The sequence below is a fragment of the Phocoena sinus genome, chromosome 10 (assembly GCF_008692025.1).
Source record: "Phocoena sinus isolate mPhoSin1 chromosome 10, mPhoSin1.pri, whole genome shotgun sequence".
Lineage (NCBI taxonomy): Eukaryota > Metazoa > Chordata > Mammalia > Artiodactyla > Phocoenidae > Phocoena > Phocoena sinus.
Genome location: NC_045772.1, coordinates 63,294,012 through 63,315,398, shown reverse-complemented (window position 1 = coordinate 63,315,398; position 21,387 = coordinate 63,294,012). Strand labels below are relative to the sequence as shown.

At 39.3% G+C, this 21,387-nt stretch overlaps 2 protein-coding genes across 10 annotated transcripts in view; both read left to right on the top strand.

The window, feature by feature from the left end:
* The window catches only part of LARP4 (La ribonucleoprotein 4), a 66,417-nt gene extending 59,045 nt beyond the window's left edge, over positions 1–7,372 (top strand). For 5 of the 6 annotated variants that reach the window (XM_032645820.1, XM_032645823.1, XM_032645822.1 and 2 more), the window contains 3 exons: positions 3,404–3,528; positions 3,642–3,810; positions 4,948–6,535. In XM_032645820.1, coding sequence (XP_032501711.1) covers positions 3,404–3,528; positions 3,642–3,810; positions 4,948–5,286 — 633 coding nt within the window. In that variant the 3' untranslated portion in view covers positions 5,287–6,535. Of the gene's footprint in view, positions 1–3,403; positions 3,529–3,641; positions 3,811–4,947 lie in introns of all 6 variants that reach the window. The other variant, XM_032645818.1, reaches the window with a different exon arrangement.
* An 11,414-nt stretch (positions 7,373–18,786) lies between these two features.
* The window catches only part of DIP2B (disco interacting protein 2 homolog B), a 240,956-nt gene continuing 238,355 nt past the window's right edge, over positions 18,787–21,387 (top strand). For 3 of the 4 annotated variants that reach the window (XM_032644945.1, XM_032644944.1, XM_032644942.1), the window contains exon 1: positions 18,803–19,034. In XM_032644945.1, coding sequence (XP_032500836.1) covers positions 18,935–19,034 — 100 coding nt within the window. In that variant the 5' untranslated portion in view covers positions 18,803–18,934. Of the gene's footprint in view, positions 19,035–21,387 lie in introns of all 4 variants that reach the window. The other variant, XM_032644943.1, reaches the window with a different exon arrangement.

The following is a 21,387-nucleotide window of genomic DNA, read 5'->3' as shown; positions in this document are numbered from 1 at the left end:
GCGAATGAATTCTAAGCTACTCTGGTAAACTCAGTCTTCCAAATAAATGGAGAGTTGATGTCAAAAGGTTGGGATAACCCATCCTACAATGTTTTTTTAAGTGCAGACCTCTTTATATGCTAAATCCTCATGCCCCACAAATTTTTCTCATTTTCTACCTTTTGTTTCTAATTCAGCTTCATTTTCAAGAGTACATGTACATAGTATATCTAGGCTTATAATGAAAAATAGTAGTCCCCTGCTACCACTTTCAACTCTAGCTTTTTCTCCTGACATTTATCCCTGTATATCTAATTAACATGTTTATACTGCTCCTTCTTAGATTTTTCAGTTTTAGACGTTTCTATTAACTTTACATTCTAGAAGCTGAGGGTTTAGCTCTCTTAAACCAATATACTTTTCTCATCCTCTCAGTATATTGTACTTCATCATATCTATGCTGCCATCAATTACAAGATGCCCCATTATTTTGGTATCACTAAGAAAGTAAAAGACACTGCCAGGTAGACTAGGTCATGCCATCATTTGTATGTCACATCTCAATATTGCATCATTTTTTTCCATAACTGAGGCTTATGGTATATTGTTATTATGTCTCCTTTCTTATACTCTGCACAGCTGTGTTCCTGGGACTTCACTGTCATCCTGGGAATTTTCTTTACTCTTCTTCGGTGGATCCCTTCTTTTTCTTACTCTTGTATGACTTCCCCAAATTATGGTGGGTCACATCTTCCCAGGCTTCCTGTATAAGGTTTTTAGTATAAATTTCTTGAGATCTTGCATTCTGAAATGTTCTGTTCTCACACTTGATCAGTAGCTTATCTCTGTAGAACTCTCTATTAGAAATCATTTTCCCTCAGAAGTTTGAAGGTATTTCACTGTCTTCCCTTGTTAAAAAAATTATGCAATTTTGTAATTGTTTCACCACTTCTAAGACCTTTTTTTTTTTTTTTGCGATACACGGGCCTCTTACTGTTGTGGCCTCTCCCATTGCAGAGCACAGGCTCAGCGGCCATGGCTCATGGGCCCAGCCGCTCCGTGGCACATGGGATCTTCCCAGACCGGGGCACGAACCCATGTCCCCTGCATCGGCAGGCGGACTCTCAACCAGTGCGCCACCAGGGAAGCCCCTAAGACCTTTTTTTAAAAAAAAAAAATTATTATTATTACATTTTCCCCATGAAAGTCAGGCTGTTTTATAATTTAAAAACTATTGTAGTTTTAGTGGCAGTGTTTTTTCTTAGTATATAAAATAATGGTGTGTTTTAAAGTTGATGGCTTCTCAGATTTGGTGAGGTGTGATACACAGACACATTTATTTGTTTGTTTGTTTGTTTGTTTATGGCTGCATTGGGTCTTTGTTGCTGTGCACAGGCTTTCTCTAGTTGCGGTGAGCAGGGGCTATTCTTCATTGTGGTGCGCAGCCTTCTTATCGTAGTGGCTTCTCTTGTTGCGGAGCATGGGCTCTAGGCACGCAGCCTCAGTAGTTGTGGTGCACAGGCTTAGTTACTCCACAGTATGTGGGATCTTCCTGGACCAGGGCTCAAACCGGTGTGCCCTGCATTGGCAGGCGGATTCTTAACCACTGCGCCACCAGGGAAGTCCCCACAGATACATTTTTTTTTTTTTTTTTTTGCGGTACGTGGGCCTCTCATTGCTGTGGCCTCTCCCGCTGCGGAGCACAGGCTCCGGACGCACAGGCTCAGCGGCCATGGCTAATGGGCCCAGCCGCTCCGCGGCATATGTGATCTTCCCAGACCGGGGCACGAACCCACGTCCCCTGCATTGGCAGGCAGACTCTCAACCACTGCGCCACCAGGGAAGCCCCCCACAGATACATTTTTAAAGAATAATAATAAAGTGTACTTCTTATAATTCCAACCCACAAATATGGGATGAACACTTAATTTGATATTGGACCTTGTATGTTGAACCTCTGATTTTCTTGTTTGGTTTTTCTAGTTTTTATCTTTGTACCTGTCTATATTTTCTACAGAGTTATCCTGAATGTTACCTTTTAAACCTTTTGAAATTTTAAAACATTTTAATCCCATACCCCTAAAAACCTACTGAAATTTTTATTTTGTCGGTCGATTTTAATTTCTAGGGCTCTTTTTTTTGGGTATGCTGGCCTCTCCCTGTTGTGGCCTCTCCCGTTGCGGAGTACAGGCTGCGGACGCGCAGGCTCAGCGGCCATGGCTCACGGGCCCAGCCGCTCCGCAGCATGTGGGATCCTCCCGGACCGGGGCACAAACCCGTGTCCCCTGCATCGGCAGGCGGACTCTCAACCACTGCGCCACCAGGGAAGCCCTAGGGCTCTTTCTTGATATTCGTTTTTTACTTGCGGTAAAATGCACATAACATAAAATTTATCATCTTGACCATGTTAAGCATGTACAGTTAAGTAGTGTTAAATGCATTTACATTGTTGTGCAACCAGTCTCCAGAACTGTTTGTATCTTGCAAAACTAAAATGGTTTACCCATTAAATAGCAGCTCACATTCCCCCACTTCTCTCAGGCCCTGGCAACCACCATTCTGCTTTGTCTCTGAATTTGACTACTCTAGGTATCTCATATAAGTGGAATCAAACAGTATTTGTCTTTTTGTGACTGTCTTATTTCACTTAGCATAATGTCCTCAAGGGTCATTCTTTGTCATAGTGTGTATCAGTGCTTCATTCCTTTCATTGTGCAATAATATTCCACTGGATAGTTACACCACATTTTGTTTATCCACTCACCAGCTGAATATTTAGCTTGTTCTCACTTTTTGGCTATTGTGAATAATGTTATTGTGAACATTTGTGTATAAGTTTTTGTATAGACGTATTTCCTCTTGGGTTTATAACTAAGCAGAATTGCTGGGTCATATGGTAACTCTATATTTAACTTTTTGAGGAGCTGCCAGACTGTTTTTTTTTTTTTGGTACGCGGGCCTCTCACTGTTGTGGCCTCTCCTGTTGCGGAGCACAGGCTCCGGACGCGCAGGCTCAGCGGCCATGGCGCACGGGCCCAGCTGCTCCGCGGCATGTGGGATCTTCCTGGACCGGGCCACGAACCCGTTTCCCCTGCATCGGCAGGCGGACTCTCAACCACTCCGCCACCAGGGAATCCCCATGCCAGACTGTTTTTGCAAAGTGGCTGCATCATTTTACATTTCCACCCTCAATGTATGAGAGTCCTAATATCTACATACCGTTAGTAACATTCATTATTGTCTGTCTTACTGATTATAGCTATCCTAGTGAGTGTGAAACAGTTTCTCATTGTGGGTTTGATTTGCATTTCCCTAATGGACAGTTATGTTGAGCTTTTCATGCATGTGCTTATTGGCCATTTGTTTATCTTCTTTGGAGAAGTATCTATAAAAGTTCAATTTTGAAATATGTTTCCACTTTAAGGATAAGGAAGAGTTGAGAGTTAGTTGCCCGGTGACTGCAGAGGATGAACAGACAGACTGCACCTCTGCCCAGCAACTCAGTATGAGCACCAGTCCTCCATGTACAGCTGAGCTTTCTGCATTAAGGTACAATTTCAAAGTAGATGATCTCACATTAAGATTACTTTTTCTTCTGATCATTTCTCAGGTGTTTCTTTGTGCTCTATACTAAGCCTAATGTCAAGTTCTTTTTTCCATAGCACAACTCAGCAAGAAAAGGATCTAACAGAGGATTCCACTGTTCAGAAAGATGTTCCCAACCAGACAACTATACCAGTTTCTTCCCCGAGTACTGCAAAGCCATCGAGAACAAATACTGCTTCACCATGTAATAGTAACATAAGTACAGCTGTAGCTGTGGCCCTACAGGTAACTTGATGAATTTAGTTTAGCGAGAATAAAACAATAGGTTAAATAATGAGAAATTTTATTTTTCACATAACTCTTTGCTAGAGCAGAGTCATTTGGAAATAGCCCAATTGGGGCTGGTTGCCCGCATCGAAAAAGGAATTTAAAGTCACTCTGAAGAAATTGGAAATTTTAGCCTTGTTGAGGGAATGAAGAAATTACTGTTTATTCTGTTTCTTTTGATTGCTTTATTTCCAATTAGATTGTGGTTAAGTGAAGCTTCCTTCTCATTATGATGACTGTACCTTTTTTGGGGCTAGGGTATAGAGCCTTTGAGGCTCTTGAAATTCTTTTTTGTATAATGCTTAAGAAATCTATGAAACCCATGAGGAGCCACTGCCATTTTTATTCAATTTCCAGAATCGTTTTTATAATTTGAAAGATACAGAAAAGCAGGGGGAAAAAAGCCACAGAATTTACCTTTAAGTCTTTCATTAATTGATATAACTAGTGCATTTTTGGTATAGCTCTTTTTTTTTTCCAGGTTAAGAACATTTTATCTTGTCTTTTAATAATAATGATAATAATAATAGAATAGCACCTACCACTTATGAAATGCCTACTATATGCTAGGACCAGTACTAAAGACTTATTTTATGCTTTAGCCCATTCTCATAGCATCCCTATTCTCCTCCTTTTCAGATGAGGTAATTAAGAGTTTATATTATTGGTTTCCAACAGATTCTTGTATCTCTCTTAGGGTTCTTTGTAGTCAGGGAAGAGAGAATGGAACCATTTTATTTCGTCATGTGGATGTACCATTATTAACTTAATCTGTTCTTCCTTGTTAGCCATTTAGATTTCCAGGTTTTTTTGCATCATTATAAACATTGCCGACTTGTATATCCTTCAAATAAATATCTCAAGTGAAATTATTGTATCATACATAAATTGCTAAGACTTTTTAATTATATTCAACAAATTTTATTTTTAAAGATTGTACCTGCACACTTTAATAGCAGTGTATAAGAGACTGCCTAATGCCCTTTCCTACAAGATAACTTACTGATTTCTTGTGGTTAACACTATTCTTTCTGTACTTTATTATTTAGAGAATATGTACCATAAATGTTTTTGTTTCTTACCTTTACTTCAAAGGAACCTCGGAAGCTAAGTTATGCTGAAGTGTGCCAGAAGCCCCCTAAAGAGCCATCTCCAGTTCTTGTGCAGCCACTGCGAGAACTTCGCTCCAATGCAGTATCTCCCACCAAAAATGAAGAGAATGGAGCTCCTGAGAAGTCCTTTGAGAAACAACATGAGAAGCCAGAAGCAAGGGCTAGTAAGGATTACTCTGGCTTCCGAGGCAATGCCATTCCCAGGGGAGCAGCTGGAAAAATCAGGGAACAGAGACGTCAGTTTGGCCATAGGGCTATACCTCAGGGAGTGACTCGACGTAATGGCAAAGAGCAATACGTGCCACCCAGATCACCAAAGTAAACAAAAACAAAAAAACTGTTCAAAAACTTCTCTCTCTTCCCATTAAACTTGAGCCTGGCTATATTGAACTGTTTTGGAGGGGAGGGCGTGGCCAGGAAGGAAACAAGAGAAAGTACATCCTTAAATCATTATGGATTTTGGAGTTGTGAGCTATAGAATCCCAAAATTCATCTCTAAAGCGATTTTAAAATGCTGGAGGATTCCAATCAGTATAAATATATATATATATGTATACATATATAAAAATATAATTTTTCTATTTTTGTTTTTGATTTTAATTTGCAGAGATCTTCTGCCTGGAATCAATTTTGAGGGTTCAGATTTAGCTTGGGAGAAAAACACATTATACATCCTTCAGTATAGGAGATGAGGGAGTGAGAGAAAATATTTTTTGAAGAAACATTTCTGTAAAATTAGAAATTACTTTTTTTAATCTATTTAAAGTTTGGCTTGGAGAATGCCATTTCTGCCTATATGGCCTTGTGTTGCAAAACAGATCGGTGGCTGGGGTGACTGTTGTGGTGTGAGTGTGTGCAAGTATGATTGAAGCCAAATCTGTTGTCATGTTAGTAAATGATTTGAAAACTGAATGTAATACTTGAGTAGATTTTTTTTTTTTCCAGTTTGAAATTTAGTCTGTCTTTTTGACCTTACTAATATTTCATTCAACAAGCTGTTAAACTCTGATTGTACTTGGGGATGTGACTACCAATCAGTTTGATACTCAAGGAAAGAATGGGGGTTATTTGAAAAATTAAAATTTTGTGTTATATCTGAGGGGGTGGGTCAAATGGAGCTCAGAGGTTTAAGCTGCCCTGTGATTTTTCTTCCCCCCCCTAAAATAGGAAACGATTTCTTTTTTTTGTTACTTTCTTCATTACTCTGTTCTTTGATTATCCACCCCCAAAAGCAAAATAACCAATCACCTACAGAATTGTATGTTTCTAGCTGCCTCGCTCAGTCTAGTCAAATCATATAACTGTTCTAAATTTCTGACTTGAACATTAAAGTATTTTACTCGTCTGGTCATGTATTTAGAACTTTAGATCCCAGAATGATAGGGCAGACCGACCCTACAGTAATTTATTTGTGTTAGTGTTAAAGATGAAACATTGTAGCTGACTCTTAAAGTGTTAAATAGTATAGATGTAAAAAGAAATTTCTTTTTAAAGGTTTAATTTGGGGACAACCTTTTCTGTTTACAATGTATTTATCACCTTCCTTCTTTCCCTTTCTCAAAAAAAAAAAAGCAAAGCAGTTTGGAATTCACAGAAACAGAACCAGCAAGTCACAAAATTTTTGAGTTGAGGTTAGATAGTTAAAATTAACATATAATTTCTCAGTGAATAAAGTTGTAGCTCTCACATTAAATAGGCAAGTTTACATGCTGGTGTTTAGAAAATGGCTAAAAAATTAAAAACCATGTTGCATTAATCTGTTTTAAGTCATACCATTTTCAGAGTTCTATGTAAGGTGGGGTTTTGTTTTCTTTTTTAGGGATAGTTTGTGATAGTAATAACTGTCCCTTATGTTAGTGAATTACATATGTACAAATTGAAACTGTAAATTGTGAACACTGGAAAGCACCATTGTGACATAGAGTAAACATCTTAGTAATATATTAAAATGAATGTAAATGAGGGTTAAAATTACATTACTGTGAAACTCATCTTCCAACTCTAAGTTAAGCTTTGGAGATTTGTATTAGTAGGTAACTGTTCAGAGCTTTGAAAACACCGCACATTTCTGTACAAGCCAGAATTATCATTTCTTTGTAACTTATTATTCAGCTTGGCAATTGCTTTTGATTTGGTGGATTGATAACATGATATATTTAAGCAGTTTGAAACTATTCATTTCTACACACTATTTTCTACTAAATGAAACATACCATAAAACTACCTGTGCTGAAATTTGGGGGAAGTTTAGGTCCTTTAAAAAAAAAAAGTATTAATAATCACTGACTACATCTGATAAAAGTGCTTATTTTGGTTTACTTAGATAATGCTGCAGCTGGTGGAAATGATAAACGTTTAAAGTGTTAACACTCTGTGAATGTATTGGATTTAAGAGAATAAACATTTTACAAAAATCGCTTGGTAAGGATTATAAACTTAATTATTGCACTTAGATGAAACAATACTTTTTTTTTTTTTACAATGTGTCACAGAAATAGGCCTATATTACTTGTATCCTTGTATGACTTGCTGTTAGTCTACCAACTTCTAAAAACTAAATGTTCTAATTGATACACAAGAAAAGAGTTCTTTTTCAAGAAAGCAAGTGTGTTCTTGCTTTTTCCCAGAAGGTGTTATTGAAAGTAGAAATTTAAAGATGTGACCATTTTAAAATTTCATATTAAATATAATGTTTTTCAGTTAATTTGCCTCATTACAGCTAATAGTTCCCATTTTGATGGGATGTATAGGGAAGAATAATGTGTGGGTGTATGTGTGTGTGTGTGTATATATATAATATATATATTCACAATATGTATTTAGCATTTATTTTATTATATCAGATTTAAGGTTTGTATCTAAATGATGCCTGTGAGTTGTGTGAAACTGATGGCTTTTTTGTCCAGCATTACTCTGTAACTGATGAGGGTCGGGCATTCATTGTAGTTTAACTATTTATTTGGTTCTTTAGAAGGAGGAATTTAAATGTCAAGTTTTTCTCTTCATCCTTATGACTTAACGTGTCCTTGGGTTGTTGGAGGGTAAAAGTAGATACAAATGATCTTGAGTGTATGGTTCAGTGATCTTCTGCCATACTTCTTAAATGCATGAGAACAAGAGTCACACAAGTTCATCACCTTGCACGTCACAGAGAAGGTATATAGATAGAGATATGGCAAAACCTGCCTCCATTTTCTATCCAGATAATTAAGGTTTTCATGGTATCTAGGCCTGTCTTTAATCTGAGTAATTTCATTTTTGCAAATATAGACACTGGCATTCAAAGGAATGATCCATCTAAATTTTTTTCAACTGGATTTTGGAAGAAAAGATCTTTCAGTGATATGGTTTTATTGTTCTTATCTTATGTGCTCAATTTGCATGTGATCAGATGACATGCAGATTTATTTATTTTTGGTTTCTAAAATTAAGGTATCTTGAATATTGTTGTACATTCCTTTTTCTTTTTGAATACCAGGTTGGCTTTGGAGAAGGTGTAATGAGGGAGTATTAGCATCTGCTGGAGCAGAGACTAGTATTTAAAAGTTACTGAACACTTTATAGTTTTATTAGTTATGGCCTTAAATATTTAGTCTTTTGGCTTAAATGTCCATTGGTTTTACTTTGATACAGTTGAGCAGCACTGGGATTAAGTCTGTTATTTATGTTGGCCATGTATATTAACCATATTTTAAAAGTACTGTTTTGTTTTTACAGAAAAGGTAAAATGCGAAAGAGGAGTTTTTGTAAATTCTTAACTACAGTGTATGGTGTTCTTTCCTAAGTTTTCATATTTCCTTACAATTTGGTGGCCATTAATTTAACTTTGGGCTTTTTGGTGTATGCTAATTTAGTCTGAGATTTCAAGAAGATACATAGACATTTCAGTCCTCATTAATTGAGGACATTTTAAGAAATTGAAAGAGAATTTGTTTTCAAGTTGAGAGTGTATTCTTTTTTAAATTCCACCTAATTATTAAATAGTTTCAATTTTAATTTTAAAAGCTGTGAATTGTTGAGTAGACGGTTCCTGAAAGTACAAGTGAGATATCAGCAGGCTGTGTATACAATGAAATGGTTTTATTTTCAGTTTTGAAGCACAAAACACTGATTAGTGTAAGAAACAATCCACATCATTATTGGGTTTTGTGTTTTGTTTTTTGCCTGATTCAGGTGTGAGTGATATCTCTTAAGTGTTAGGGTTTGGGAGTCAGAACCAGTTATCTGGCTTCTCTTGTCCATTGCTTAGGTTTGTTCTTGTTGTCAAAACTGCACTCCCCCCTCCCCCCCCCACCCCCCCGCAAATGGTGTGACACATGCTCATGCATATTATGTTATAATGAGTACATCGTTGTATTTGTACTTTTGTTTTCAACATTGCCAAGGTGCTATGGGAAATTAACACAAAATTAGAAAAAATAAAATTATTAAAAAGCAGGACTGGTTTCCTTTTCTCCAGGTGGCTTATCTCTAATGGCTACTTGTATTTACTTTCTGATTAGTTTTTATGTTGCCCACTCTCCAGTTCTATTCTGGTTTCAGCTATTGTTTTGTTTTTGGGAGTGGGGTATGGATTGTGTGATATTTCATCTGCACAGTGAGGGTAGAGAGCTAGAAGATTCAGCTCTGTGATTCTGGGGTTTTCTTAAATTCTTTTAGTGTCAGAAGCAGTTATTGAAGGGGAGAAAAATCACAGGGCAATGTGCAGCTTAAGGGTTTGCCTTCGTGGGTCAGATTATGGCCTGATTTGAGTGTGTAAATTCTGGGTCTTTAAACTTCTGTTTCCAAGAGAAAGCCCTTTGGTTACCTTTACCTTTTCAACCACATCTTTGATTGCAAACCCTAGAGCTAAAGGGTTTGGGGGAGGTTTTTAAGGGAAGGTTTACTGGGAAATTTAAATAAGTCTTTTAATCTTTTTTTAAACTATGATAACGGCAAAAATGGAAAAGCTGAGCAATCTCTGGCTTTTTTTAACAACTGGTATCTGGAAATTAATGTGACAGCTCAACTTTTATTGAATATAGCATTGCTAAAAAACCCTGAAATGTTACATAGCTGTTATGCCACAGTTTATTCTTGAATAGTAGAAATCTAGGCCTTTTAAAATATAGGCCAATTTCAAATTAGATTTTCTAATTCTCATATATTCAGAAATGTTTATTCCACAAGTTACGTGTTATGAGTGTGTTTATAAATAATACATATAAAGGTAACATTTAATGTGAACATTCACTTTGATGATGACTTCCGTAGCATTGCCCTTTCAACAGCTAAAACCTTTATTTTGCTAATGAACATTTATCTTAATGAAGACAGCTGATACCAGCAAAATCATCCCAGTAATAACAGGTTTACAGGGGAAACATGCTAACAAAGCCTTAGGGCTTTCTATCAGTGTGTTAGTGAGTTTATTTGGCCAGGAGAGGAGGTGCATAACTTAAATTTCTTCTTGACCATATCAGGAACACACTGTAATTGTGTATTATTTTAGGTGGACTAATGACCAATTGATAAACTTAGTTATGTAGGCTTTTTTTTTTTTTTTTTTTTTTTTGCGGTACGCGGGCCTCTCACTGTTGTGGCCTCTCCCGTTGCGGAGCACAGGCTCCGGACGCACAGGCTCAGCGGCCATGGCTCACGGGCCCAGCCGCTCCGCAGCATGTGGGATCTTCCTGGACCCGGGCGCGAACCCGCGTCCCCTGCATTGGCAGGCGGACTCCCAACCACTGCGCCACCAGGGAAGCCCCAGTTATGTAGGCTTTTGAGTTGTATTAAAAATGAATGGATTTATCAAGAGTCATATCACTGAGATACTTTATATATTTATGCCTTGTTAGAAAATGTTAACCGAAGTATGTCTCCAAGTTTAAATTTCAGTTTTATGCCTGGAAGTTTTTATAAAAAGTTTAACACTACTAGAGGACTGAATTTCCTTAAAAATCTCTGGAGTGAAAACTATCAAGGGTGTCTTTAGTTTGTGTGAGGGTTTAAAGGAATTGAGATGTTTTCACTTTCTTCATAATGCTCCATTTTCTTCTGGTGTTGTGGGAAGGAACAAGCTTCCTAAATGTTCTCTTTTAAATTCATTTTTGGTAGCTGTTATGCAAATCTTTGAAGCTGCTGTACTTCTCTCCTGTTTCCTCTGCATACCTGCTGTATCAGACTTAATGAACCATAGAACTCCAGCCTCCCTATAACCTTATGTAGGCTGTTATCTATCTTTAACATATGTTTTATATTTATTTTGAATGATGCATCTAAGTTCTAATTTTGCTATTTTGCATTCCAGATTCTGCCTATACAAATAACTATGACCTCGACATGTCAAAACTGAGGGTATTTACTTAGCATTGGACCTAATCGTGATGGGTGGGGTATTTGTTTAGCCAGTATGTATTGCATGCTGTGTTCCAGGCATTGTGCTAGACAGCAAAAAATAGATTGGATTCCTACCCTTATGGTGCTTAGCATGAAATAATCATAAGTAATTGCAAAATTAGACCAGCAGTAAATGTGAAAGCCAGAACCAGGCAGAATCCATGCAGTTGGAGTGGGGGGTGGTACAGGGATGAATGCTTTCCTGAGAAACAGGACAGATATCTGAAGGAGTAGGAGTTAATTAGGTGAGCCCGGAGGAGAGTGTTCCAGATGAAGGAGCAACCCTGTACATCTTTATGATGCATTGGAAGAATTATAGGGTCCTGCAGATACAGTATGGGGGTGACCTTTTTCCGTCTTCCAAGCTGAGGACAGAGAAAGAGGTTAAGAGCCAGACTCCTGGGTTTGAAATTTGTGCATTATGGAGAACAGATGAGACGAGTTAGATTTTACCTGGTGATGATACAGTTGGAGCAAAGTGGTAGATTTGAGAAACATTTGGGAAAAAGACGTGAATGGGTTAGATACAGAGGGTGAGAGGAAGGCATAGAAAATGACTCATGAATTTGTGACTTTGGAACTGGATGGAAGTTTGTGGCATTCACTATGATTGAATACATTGGCAAAGAACCTTTTGTGGGCAGGGAGATATCGGTACGGTTTTGAGATGGTTATGCTTGTTCTTGCAGGATTTCTGATAATCCTAACAATGGCAAGATGGGGGGGGAACTGCAAAAGAAATACTGAACTAAAATCATTCCCTTTAATTCTAAAAGACAGTTCATCTCTAGCATTATGGTGGTTTTCATTAGATTACATTTTCTTTCAGCTTACTTAGGGATAGGGCTAAAAATTATTTAATTTATATCTACCCCTATTTCTGTCTTAATTGTTGCTACCCTAATCCTAATTATCATCCTCTCTTCCCACCTGGACAGTCTCCATGCCAACTACTGTTAAGCACTTCTCATGTGAGTTCACTCAAGTTTTAATGTTTCCAATCCTCACCAATAAAATTGTCAGATTGGAGAGGAATTAAAAGCATTAAGCTTGTTGTGACTGTTATCGCTGCTAAAAAAAATTTTATTATCAACTTGCCATTTTTCTATGGGAAGATCCCTAAAAAACATAATTCACACATGCCTCAGCAAACCAGCTGTGTCCTAGAAATGAAGTAACACGCTCATAAACACGGCTAGAAGGTTATAAAATTTGAATGTCTATCAAATCCCCCCCAACCCTGAGTAACATTATAGTCTTCCCATAGCTATAGCCAACTCTGTTATTAATCTTGGTGTATTTAGGCAAATCATTTATTTCTCTCAGCTTGTTTACTCATCCAAAAATTTAGGGAGTAATAGCACATACTCTTCAAGATTCCAGATTTAACTTACTAAGTTAAAAACATTTTTTATTGTGTCTCACCACTTATTTTCTTGTGGATGTATGGCTGTTTGCGTAGCACGCCACTTTCCATCAGTATTCAAATCTTAGAAATACCCACACACTAACTCCATGACCTTAATTGTTTCATTTATGACCATTTTGATCTTACATATCTACCATAAGCCAAGACACTAGGTGCACAGAATGCTAAAATTATGAAATTTCTACCCTTAATAACTAGAGTGGAGCATTATAAGCCAAAATATTACTATGAAGTGTTATGAATGTTTTGATGGTATTAGAAATACACATTCAATGGTGGTCAGCTCTGCTGGGGTTGGGGGGATAGGCATTAACTTCCAAATGGATTCATGAACAATATGTGGCTAGGTAGGTGAAGGAAGAATGAACAGCATACTGACAGAGTGCAAGTAAAGAAGGGCAAAGAGGCATGACCATGTGGCAAATTCAGTATAATAGTTTGGAATGGGTGGAGTGTAGGTTTCAGTAGAGTACGACAAGAGAAAAGCTGAATTTACTTTGCAGTCAAATCATGACCAATTGTATGCTAAGAAAATGACTTCACTTGATTCTGTAGGGAATGCTCAACCACTGAAAGTCTTAAGGAGAGGATTATGGTTATATTCGAAATTGAGAACACAAAGCTGGTGGCTATGTGAATAGTTTGGGAATTGTCCAGGTGAGAAAGATGTTTGGAATTAAGGGAGCAGTAGTTAAAACAGTATGAGAGGTTGAATAATCTCTCCCACAAAGATGTCCACATCCTAATCTCCAGAACCTGTGAAAGTTATTTATACTGCAAAGGGGATTTTGCAGGTGTCATTAAGTTAAAGCTTTGGAATGAGGGTTTCCTGGATTGTCCAGGTGGGCCCAATATATTCACAAAGGTAAGTCTAAGAGGGAGGCAGGAGATGAGTCAGTAGTACTATAGTATGTCTTGTGATGAAATACTATATATCACTTAAAGTGAATGAACTGGAAACAGCTCTTACGTGTCAAAAGAAATATTGAAAGAGCAAGTTAGATTGACATATAGAGTTTGATACCTTTTATTTATAGTTTTTAAATTACTATTGTTTATGGATACATCTAGTAAAAGTATAAAAATGTAATAATATACTTGGGAATGATACCGGCTGCAAGATGGTGGATACCTTTTAAATAACCATCTTTTGGGAAGGAGGAAGGGAGGTAAATAATACTAGGGATGCATGTATAGGGCCTTCAAATGTATCTATGTCTTTAAAGTTCTGAAGCAGAAATAGATGGTGAGATAGGTACATAGGTATAATTCTCTATACCTGGAAATATTTTCAAGTAAAAACACTTTAAAAATGTAAAAGAAGGCAGAGGAAAAGGAGTTCCCAAGCAATACTGGCATTAAATGTTCTAACAAGAGAAGCAGGAGAAAGAGATGTTAAAGAAATTAAAGGAGAAAATTTCAAGATGTAAAGTATAAATGCCACGTAAGTGAGATGACGAGTCCATTGGATTTGACAGTTGGACGGCTACTGGTAACCATTACCAAACTGATTCAATAGACTAGGAGTGGAGGCCTGATAATAGAGGGTTGAGAATAGGTTGGAAAATAGAGGGGAGCCAGTGGCTTACTTTAAACGTTCAGTGATGGAGCTGGACCCAAGTGCATAATCAATCTTAATCTAATCCCTCTCTCTCCTCTTCCCTCACCTTTTTTCCACACCTTTCCCTCCCATGCCCAATCCACTAGCTGTATGTTGGCTTCTTCCTCAGGTGCGTTCTCTATGTGACAGGAAAGATTGGTCAGTAGCAGTTACAGGTTTACGAGGTCCTTGCAGCAATTTCCAGATGAGGAAAGAATTCTCCTCCCCAGTGTCCAAATCTTTCACACAACAGGACAAATCACCCTCAAGAGTTTTGGGCTTTTATGATTCTGTAGCTTATGATCCTCAGCCATCAAGGGAAGGGATACACCCAGTATCTATATATCATTTAGGTACTTCTTATCTGTTATTGCTAAAATTATATTTCTTTGATTGCTGGTAAGTTTTTAAATGTTTTTGTATCCTTATTAGCCATTTATTATTTGTTACTTATTTTTTCATTAGGTGGTCAATTTTTATTGTTTACTGGTAGGGCTCTTTTTTAATAATCTTTTTGTTTGTTTTTTATAATTTATTTACTTATTTATATTTGGCTGTGTTGGGTCTTTGCTGCTGCGCGCGGGCTTTCTCTAGTTGCGGCGGTGAGTGGGGGCTACTCATTGCAGTGCGCGGGCTTCTCATTGCAGTGGCTTCTCTTGTTGCAGAGCACGGGCTCTAGGCGCGTGGGCTTCAGTAGCTGTGGCTCGTGGGCTCTAGAGCGCAGGCTCAGTAGTTGTGGCTCACGGGCTTAGTTGCTCCGCGGCATGTGGGATCTTCCAGGACCAGGGCACGAACCCGTGTCCCCTGCATTGACAAGCGGATTCTTAACCTCTGCGCCACCAGGGAAGTCCTGGGCTCTTTTTTATGTTCCGGATATTTCACTGTCTGTTAAATATACTGGAAACACATTCTTATTTGTAATTTGAAAAATGTTAACGTTTATATCAGCGGTCCCCAACCTTTTTTGACACCAGGGACTGGTTTCGTGGAAGACAATTTTTCCACGGACTGTGGCGGGGGTGGGGGGGATGGTTCAGGCAGCTTGGGGACACCTGTTGTATATGGTTTCTTGCATTTTAATTGTTTTGGGGGCCATATCTATCAACGTTCACCTGTACAACTTGCTTAGAAAGCCCTGCCTATGCTGAAGTTATTAAATATTTTTCCTCTCTTCTAATACCTTAATTTTTTTCTTTAAATTTTAACTTTTAAACACATTCAGTTTCTTTTGGTGCATTATGAAGTGTCACTCTTATTTCTTCTAAATAGTAATTTGTTAAAAAACAATTTGTTAGATACTTGATCTTTTCTCCTTGATTTGATGTGCCACCGTTATCATAAAGGAAATTCCTAGTTATGCGTAAGTCTGTTTCTTCAGTATTTATCAAATTCCTTCTATCCTCTTCCTGCACTAATAACACCCTGTTTTAACTCCAGTAGCTTTTTAGCATATTTTGTTATTTGAAAGGACAAATTGTTTCCATGGTTTTTTTATTTAGAATGTTTGTCCATTCTTGTGAATTTTTTTCTTTAATATGAGCTTTAGAATCACCTAACAAATTTTGTTAAAAAAAAAAACCAAAACGTTCTGTTGAAGATTTTATGGATATTGCATTGTACTTACAAGAAATTTTGGGAGAACTAACTCGACAAAAATTATGAGTCTTGCCACTAAAGAACATGCATGTTTGTCTTATCTTTCATTATTCACAATCAGTATTCCTTCATGACTTTTTGGTTTTGAGGCTTGTTGATTTTTAGTATGTTTTGATATCTGCTCAGGCAAATTCCTCTTCTAAAATTTTAAATTTTTCTTGACTTTCCTTGAGCATTTAATCTTCTATTTAAACTTTAGAATCTGCTTGTCAAGATTTAGAAAATTACAGTAATATTTTGATAAAGATTGCATTCACTTTTTTTTTTTTTTTTTTTTTTTTTTGCGGTACGCGGGCCTACTCACTGTTGTGGCCTCTCCCGTTGTGGAGCACAGGCTCCGGACGCGCAGGCTCAGCGGCCATGGCTCATGGGCCCAGCTGCTCCGCGGCATGTGGGATCTTCCCGGACCGGGGCACGAACCTGTATCCCCTGCATCGGCAGGCGGACTCTCAACCACTGCGCCACCAGGGAAGCCCTGCATTAACTTTTATAGATTAATTTTTGGAGTATTGATATCCTTATGATATTGTGTCTTCCCATCTGGGAATAGGTAACTATTATTTAGGTTTACAGTTTTCCTCATATAAATCGTACACATTTCTTGTTAGGTTTATTCCTACTTACGTTTTGCTGTGACCGAATGGCTTTTTCTTTGAATTGCCAATTGCTGTAAGACAGGAAATTATTTATTTTTATATGTTGGCCTAATCTTAAGCCACTTCATAAAACTAATTGTAATTCTGATAGAACTAAACTAAGCTCCGTGAGAGTATACACCTTTTTCAAACACTGTATTCCTAGCACCTAGACAGTTCCTAACATGTTACATTAACTCAGTATGTTTGAATGAATGAATGAGTGAATGATAGTATTTTAGTTGATTCTCTTGGATTTCTGGGTAGACAATATTTCCAGTTTTTCAACTGTTATAATTATGAAACTTTTAGTAAAGATTGCTTTGTAGATTCATGTTTTAAAGTACCCATTCTCTTAATATATAGCAATATTAGAAAAAATAGAAAAAGATACAATTACAAAGGTATGATCTCCTGCAGAAATATTTCTCTGTACTTAAAAAAAATGTTTATTTATGGAAATTTAAAAATATATACAAAAGTAGAATAGTATAATCAAGCTGCATATTCCCGTCACCCAACTCCTTCTATGATCTCAGCCAATATTACTTCAGATATACCTCTACCTTCTTCTCACCCCACCTTACACTGGGTTATTATGAAGCAAATCTCAGGCATACCATTTCATCCATAAATATTTGAGTATGTTTTCCCATTAAAAATTACTATTTTAAAGTATATAATCACAATGTCATTACCATATGTAAAAATATGACAATAATTCCTAAATATCTAGTGTTCAAATTTTCCTGATCCTCATAAATTTTTTCTTTCCTTTAAAAATCTCTTATTTAAGGGCTTCCCTGGTGGCGCAGTGGTTAAGAATCCGCCTGCCAGTGCAGGGGACACGGGTTCAAGCCCTGGTCCAGGAAGATCCCACATGTCGCGGAGCAACTAAGCCCGTGCGCCACAACTGAGCCTGTGTTCCATGAGCCCACGAGCCACAACTGCTGAGCCCATACACCACAACTACTGAAGCCCACTCGCCTAGAGCCCGAGCTCCACAACAAGAGAAGCCACCGCAACCAGAAGCCTGTGCACCGCAACAATGAGTAGACCCCGCTCACCGCAACTAGAGAAAGCCTGCGCTCAGCAATGAACACGCAACGTAGCCATAATTTAATAGATAAAATAAAATTTAAAAACTGCCATAGTCCTCATGTAAACCAGAAGACATACATACATATATTCCCATAGATTCTCCTTACATTGTTGCAGTTAAACGGAAATTTCAAAGTCTACTTCCCAGTCAACCATATTACTTTCCTTTTTTAAGCTGAAATTCTTTCCTCAACCTAAAAAAAAATTTTTTTTCCCCTCCAGCCCATGAGTGATATAATACTGTCTGGGAACTACTAAAGAACAGATGCTAAGGCCTTACTCTCAAAGGACCAATTTTGGATCAGAATGGAAGGGAAGGAAAAACACTGGAATTCCCTCTAATTCTGCAGGGGACTTTTGACGTTTAAAAAAAGATTCAATACTACTAAAGAAAGACTATGAATGACAGTTTAAGGCATCTGCCCCAGTAGTTCCTGGTAAAAACACACACATGTGTGGATCCTTATAATGAATTAAAATATTAATACTTTTGGAACACCTATTAAGTCATACACCAAGGAGGATAAAAAGATAAAGAAGACGAAGTTCTCCTGTAAGTGGTTAGATGTCTAGGAAGGGGGAGGCAGATTCTCCCTCCTTTGTCTTAAATGCTAGAACTGAAATAGAAAAAAAAGAGCTCCTGGTAAATGCAATCGGAAGCCCCAGTGAAAGAACTGGCCTGAGTTCAAATGTTTATGAATCGGAGGTGTCAATTAGGGGGAAACGGAAGAAGTGACAAGACAAAGGGATACACTACTAAGTGAAGAGAACTGGAAAAAGCAAGGCCTGGGGCCCCTGAAAACTGCGTGGTCGTGAGTTCGTAAAAGGTAAAGGCTACGTGTCCCGGTGGACATCAACACCGTTGGCGTATTTAGCGTTGGAGAAATCGGGGCGGCGGGCTTGGACTCGTCGTTTCAGGAGTCTCCCAGTAGAGGGCGCCATCAGACCGCGAGTGCTCAGCCTGACTCGGCTTCGGAGGCGGTGCATCCTCAGCCCGGGGGCGGGGCTGCCGCGCTCACGTGACCCTTGCTCATGGCGGCGGCGGCAGCGGAGGCGCTGGCGGCGCTTGGCGGCCGGAGCCGGATCCTGTAGCCGGGGTGTGGGCTCGCGTCAGTCCGTCCCTCTTTCGGCCCCCTCGGTTGTCTTCCGGAGTGTGGCTGACAGAGCCGGGATGGCGGAGCGAGGCCTGGAACCCTCGCCGGCTGCGGTGGCGGCGCTGCCGCCCGAAGTGCGGGCGCAGCTGGCGGAGCTGGAGCTGGAGCTCTCGGAGGGTAGGAGACGGGCGGGGGGGGAGCGGGCTCCCGGGCGCCGCTGCGGATCGCGGCGAGGGGAGACCAGGTCCCCGCCGCGCGCCCTGGTGGCCGTGCGGGCAGAGTGGAGGAGGGTCCCGGAAATCTGGCCCGGGCTCTGAAGGGGCGCTCCCCTTCTCTCTCACCCTGGGAAGTGGGTTTCCGTGTGATTCATTGTGTTCCATGGGAGGGGGTGAGCAGAGGCTTGGAGGAGAGGTCCTCCCCAGGCCCGGGCTGCTTCTGCGCTCCCTGCCCCCCAAAACCCGAGACAAAGCTGTGTCCTCCTGCTTCAGGCTTCTGCCCGGGCGCCGGGGCACGGTGGGGGCGGGGCGGGGGTGAGGCCGCCAGCAGGGTGGCTGACAGCTTTCTCCTGTCCTCCTCTACCTTTTTCCAGGGGAGGGCCCTAGCCTGTTTCAGCTCCCCTTCCCCGCCTTCAGAAAAAGAGAAAGACAGGGGAAATCCGCCAGCATTTCTTCTTCCTTCTTTAACAATGCGAGATGCCTCCCTAGTGACAGGACAGAGATAGAAGCGGGGTGGGCCGTAGAGGGTCCTAGGGAGGCCAGAAGAAGTGGCATTAACACAGAGAGGGACACACAGGGCTGCTTCTAGAACACCTTTGTCATGAGGGTTTTTTTTCCTGGTGCCTGTATTCGGGCTGAATTGTCTGCATCTGATCACCTTTTGCAGTCTTTGAAGAGGGAAGGAGAGAGGTGGCTACCGGTTACATGCAAATCCTGGCCGGCACCCTCTTTCTTTTGTTAATGGTTTGTTACAAGGAGGGTTGGATTGGTATTGAGAATTAAAAGAATGGAATAAGTCGAGCCACTATTATTAGAGAAGTCCCTGGACAACAATGAGAGAAACGTTGCTCTGTTGTGGGCATGTGATCAGGCTTCTTGTGCAGTTGTGATCAGTTCTCCACAAAGTTCCTGTTTTTATCACAGGCTGCCTCTGAGACAAAAGCAGCATTTTCTCCAAGCTTGATGTCAGTACTGTGGTGGTGTCCCCAGAGTTGCATATTCTTATTGAGTTCTTTGCCAAAGGCCCTCTTCGCTAGCATTTTTCAAGTGGATTAAAAATTGTTGGTTGGAAAAGAAGAATGTGATAAGTTCCCAGTAGAGTTCTGACTTTTTGTTTACTTATCAAGGCATTCTCTCTCCCACCCCGCAGTCCTTTACAATGAAAAACCAGAAGTAGATTTGAGTGTTATAAAGCCAGTTGGGCATGGAGGGAAATAATTATTTTTAATAACCCTGTTAGGTTTTCCCAATGTATAGGGAGGTGCTGTTTTCTTTTGCACTTAATTATCAGCATATTTTTTTTCAGTTAACCAGTTGGGAAGTTATTCTTTGGCCAGTCCCCAGATTCAGTTGTGGTGGGTGAGTTTGTTTCTGTGAAATGTTTAGGGCATTGCTATCTTGGTTCTGCCTCTCAAAAAACCTCATTCTTCTGGACTAAAGCATTGTCATTCAATCCGTGATGACTTTCATTCAAGTCAGACTTTTAAAAGTTACTTTATAGTATCACATCAGCTATCTTTGATTAGCCAGAAGGAGAGAAGTTTGGCTGGATGTTTGCATCAGAACGAGATTAAAAATAGGAGTTGATAGCTTTTACATGGAAAGGGAAATCCTGGAAGCTCTTTATTCTTGATATATCTGCTTCCAGCTTTTTATCGTTTACTTCTCTGGGTGTTTCTAGAGATGATTCCAAGGAACTATTTCTAGGACTCACACTGATTAGCTCACCTTTGTCTCCTTCAAGAAAGTGTGAAACTCCTACAAACTGTATTGCCAAGCCTTCAACATTTTTAAGGACAAGTGCCTGGTTTGTTTTCTGATGCAGGGTTGTTTTGCTTTGGCGTGTAACTGAGTTTGAATTGGTTTCTTAAAGGTTTATACTACATTATCCTGTATTTCATCTCTTTTAGCGATGGAAAACGGGAAAAAATATAGTTGAAAAACCTCGGACCTGCAGTGTCAGCATCTTGGCCATCTGTCTGTCTCTCTTGCTTAAGGTACAGAGGATGGTAGACTGGAGGAGTAGGTAGACATTTTTAGGAATTCAAGTGAAGTTGAAACCACCAACAACCCCCAAATCTATAGCATGCTATTTGTGATGTCTGTACCATATTTTGAAGGGACCTTTGTTTGTTTAAAATTTTCTCTATGGTTACTGCTCTGACAAAAGTACTTTTTTCTTCTGGGGAAAAAAAAAATGCTTTTAACTATGTGTTCATTGTGTGTTGTTGGCTTTGGTGCACTCATTCCTCCATTTTATTCATTTTTGTAGGTTCAGGCTGTAGTTGGTCCTAATTATAGCGATCGTCTGAGCT